This window comes from Dunckerocampus dactyliophorus, chromosome 15 (genome assembly GCF_027744805.1).
Source record: "Dunckerocampus dactyliophorus isolate RoL2022-P2 chromosome 15, RoL_Ddac_1.1, whole genome shotgun sequence".
NCBI classification, from domain to species: domain Eukaryota; kingdom Metazoa; phylum Chordata; class Actinopteri; order Syngnathiformes; family Syngnathidae; genus Dunckerocampus; species Dunckerocampus dactyliophorus.
Window position 1 is genome coordinate 23248893 of NC_072833.1, and position 3608 is coordinate 23252500.

The 3608-nt window shown below is 47.7% G+C and overlaps 1 protein-coding gene across 1 annotated transcript; it reads right to left on the bottom strand.

Moving 5' to 3' along the window:
• Window positions 1-1130: 1130 nt before the first annotated feature.
• Window positions 1131-2231, bottom strand: tnnt2c (troponin T2c, cardiac). Its single transcript, XM_054752563.1, has one exon. It carries the CDS (start codon window positions 2153-2155, stop codon window positions 1322-1324), a length of 834 nt encoding a protein of 277 aa, XP_054608538.1. The 5' UTR covers window positions 2156-2231; the 3' UTR covers window positions 1131-1321.
• Window positions 2232-3608: the final 1377 nt, after the last annotated feature.

A 3608-nucleotide genomic window follows, 5' to 3' on the forward strand; every position in this document is an offset into this window, starting at 1 on the left:
TGCAGGCTGTTTGTTCTTTAAATATACTGCATTACTCCATAGCATATCTACATGGGTTGCTTTACAAAATGTAAAATATCAAAGTGGCCTGTCCATCCTTTGATTTTTCCTCGATGAAAAAAGTTTGGACACCCCTGGACTAAACAATAGGACGTAAACACCTCTAAGTCTACAGGAACATGGATGGTGTTTCATTTGCGTGGGCTGACCTTACAGTACGTGGAGTCTTTTTTTCTTAAAGGAAGTGTAAATGTCACTACTGATCACGTGCCTGGCGGGAACGAAAACTCTTCCCTGAGCAGCCCGGGGTCCCACCAGGACGCGCATGTGTGTAAGAGTCTGTTGTATGGGCTGATTGGCGTGTGGAAGCTGGGTGCCATGTGGTGGTTCATGCAAGGCTTGTACTTTCTGCCCGTCTCTCCAGATGCCACGTGGACGTGTTGTTCCCCTACATAAAGTGAGTCTGACAGGCGCATCTCACATCACATCACACACTCTCCGATATGTTAAACTTGTCTACTTTTGCATAGCGAACGACGAGTTTGGCTTTAGTTTCGGGGTCCTTTCCACTTGGCTGGGACCCAAACTCTTGCAACATGCGCCTCCTTTTTTGGACAAAGGGTAACTTTCTAACTTACCCGCCATTTCTATCGTTTTACATGACTATATAGATAGGATTGCATAAGTTGACGAATGCTCTCGTACAGGACATGAGTATTAATCATATTGTTCAATGAATCAAAACTGAGCATTATTATCTTTGTGCTGCTTTTTGAGTCTTGGCTGTTTGGGTCACTGTCATCCTGGCCCCCGGGTGCTCTAGCGCCCTCATGTGGAGATTATCCACCTAATAATAACAATGTGGCATAACCCTAATGAGGAAAAGCGGCATAGAAAACAGATGGATGATGGGTGGACAACACAATAATAACTAATCATAGGATTAATAATTAAACTTCATGATTTTCTATTCAAAAGCTGAATTTTTGCAACAAGTTATTCTCCAAGTCAATGTTATTTTTTTTAATAACAAACAGCTGAATAGAATCTACCTTTAAATAGGTTTTCAAAAGAATTAAAACGTTTTTGTTGCAAAATTCTTTGTGGTGGAGAGTGCAGATTGCCAGCAAACAATCAAGTTTAATATTCATTTTGTGAATAAATCAGCAGCATGTGACATAACATAACATAAATCGTCTTCGCTGGGTTGACATCAATGACCTTGGCCCCCAGCAGCGACTTAAAGCATTCCCCAGAAGAGCTCTTACAATAAAGTTGGTTACAAACAAGCCAAAAAAGTCTGTGAAAAGTTTCCGCATCCTCACTTCCAGGATCCAGACTTGCCCTTGGCCCCGCGGGAGGTTTTGGATGCTTTGGATCCGCGCTGGTGGTCGCTGACGCGGTTTCTAAGAACGTAGATGTCGTACTTCTGCCGCTTGAGCTTCTCGGCCAGCTCAAACTTCTCGGCGTGGAGCTGGTGGAGCCAAGCCCACAGGTCCTGCGCCTTCTCGGCCAGCTTCTCCTGGTTGAGGTGGTCGATGTTGAGGGGCTTGCGGCGCTCCAGGAGCGCCTTCTTCTTCTCCTCGCGCGCCGTCAGCTTCTTGCCCTTCTTCTGGTCCACCTTCTGCAGGTAGCCACCGAAGGACTTGTTGGTGAAGATCTTCTTCTTCTTGGCCTCCTCCTCGGCGCGTAGCTTGGCCACCTCCTCCTCGCGCCTCACCCGCTCCTCGGTCACCCTCGCCTGACGCTCCCGCTCCTCCTCTGCACGGACACGCTGCTGCTCGGCGCGGTCCGAGCGGCGGCGCTCAATGCGGGTTCGCAGAGCGACCAGTTCCTCTTCCTCCTTCTGGCGGTTGGAGAAGTGCATCTCGATGAGGCTCTGGAGGTCATTGAAGTCCTTCTCTAGTCTCTTGCGGTGCAGGTCATCAAAGTCCACCTTCTCGCCATCTGGCAGCTTAGGGGGTGCGATGTTTGGCACATAAGTGGTTTTGGGTCGAGGTTTGGACTCTTCCTCATGTTCAGTCTCCTCTTCCTTTATATCCATGTCTTCACTTCCTCTCACATCTTCTTCCTGCTCCTCTTCTACCTCTTCGTACTCCTCCTGCACTTCCTCCTCCTGCTCGTACTCCTCCAGGATCTCCTCGGTGTCCGACATGTCTGAGATGGCTTTTCTGGAAGCTTGAGGAGCACCAAGACCAACTTGTGTCAGAAGACTGGGTTGTTAGCCGCACCACTCGGGCCTCTTTTAAGGCTTCGCAGGGACCATGTGACCCAGCCGAGTCTCTGGGGGTGTGGGTCGGCAGTGGGGCAGATTTGGAGACAGATGGAAGCGTCTATTTTCTCCAAGTCTTTCAACCTTGCATACCCCCCAAAGACCCTCTTGCTGTAGTCTGACCCCTTGGCGCTCCTCATTCCTTTGTAAGGACAAGATGAGAGACTATTTCGGATGCACAACAGATGCGGACACACACTTGTGTGACGCATCATAACAGCCACGACCAATAAAACGCAGGCCCAAGGCAGCAGATGATGAAGCTATGAAAGCCACCCGAGCACCAAAATACATCTATAAATCATCCCACTGACATGCTACGGGGCAGCCTATGTAGCGCTCAAACTGAGGGACATGTTATTCTGTGGGGATCGCATAAAAGCACTGAGTTTTAACGATCATCGATCATCTAACAATCATCTAACGTGGAGCCATCACCAGGAATGTGCAGCGCCAAAACAAACGAAACAACCACACAGACACTTGGTTGGACATTTAGGTCCAGAATTAACTTTTCCGCACAATTGCAAAGACATTCCGGGATTTAGCCATCAAAAATGCAACAATGAATGAAAGAAATGAGAGAAAGCCAACAAAAGATGGAAACCCCAGGAGGGAGAATGCCCGTGAACTTTGACTGCTTGGCACTGAGATACCGCACAGATTCTGAACTTGTTCTATTTTGGGCTTGTCCCATTAGTGGTCGCCAGAGCGGATCACATGTTTCCATCTTGCCCTGTTCTTTGCATCTTCCTCTGTCAGTCCTGCCGCCTGCATGTCCTTTCTAACCACATCTGGAAACCTCCTCTTTGGTCTTCTGCTTCTTCTCCTCCCTGGTAGCCCCATCTCCAGCATCCTTCTACCCATTTAATACCAAGCCCTCTCTCTCACATGGCCAAACCATCTCAGCCTGGCCTCTTTCTTCTTGTCTCCAAGAGGGAGGATGTTTCTCTGATCGAGTCAAGTCAAGTCCCAACAAGAAACTAAGCATCTTCAGCTGTGCTGTCTTCAGACCAGACATCGGGGCTGATCCCGCTACCATCCACCAATTCTTTATCTTCACTTTTGCTGTCACTCTTTTGTCACAAAGGACTCCTGACACTTTTCAGCACAGATTTAAAACATGAGTCCAATATTTTAAACCAGGGTGTCCAAACCATGGCCCGCGGACTGATCCATTTTTAACAGGCCCATGTCAACGTCTAAAAATATCATGTACTAAGGCCCACATACTGTATAATATGTACTTTACTGTTTAGTACTTCTTAGTTCAAACACTAGGTGGAGTCTTGAACAAGCAGTGTCTCCGCAAGGAAAGCAATCACAGAATAAAAAT

Excerpts from the sequence above, each read along its gene's own strand:
- tnnt2c (XM_054752563.1), bottom strand. The coding sequence starts at position 2,155 with ATGTCGGACACCGAGGAGATCCTGGAGGAGTACGAGCAGGAGGAGGAA.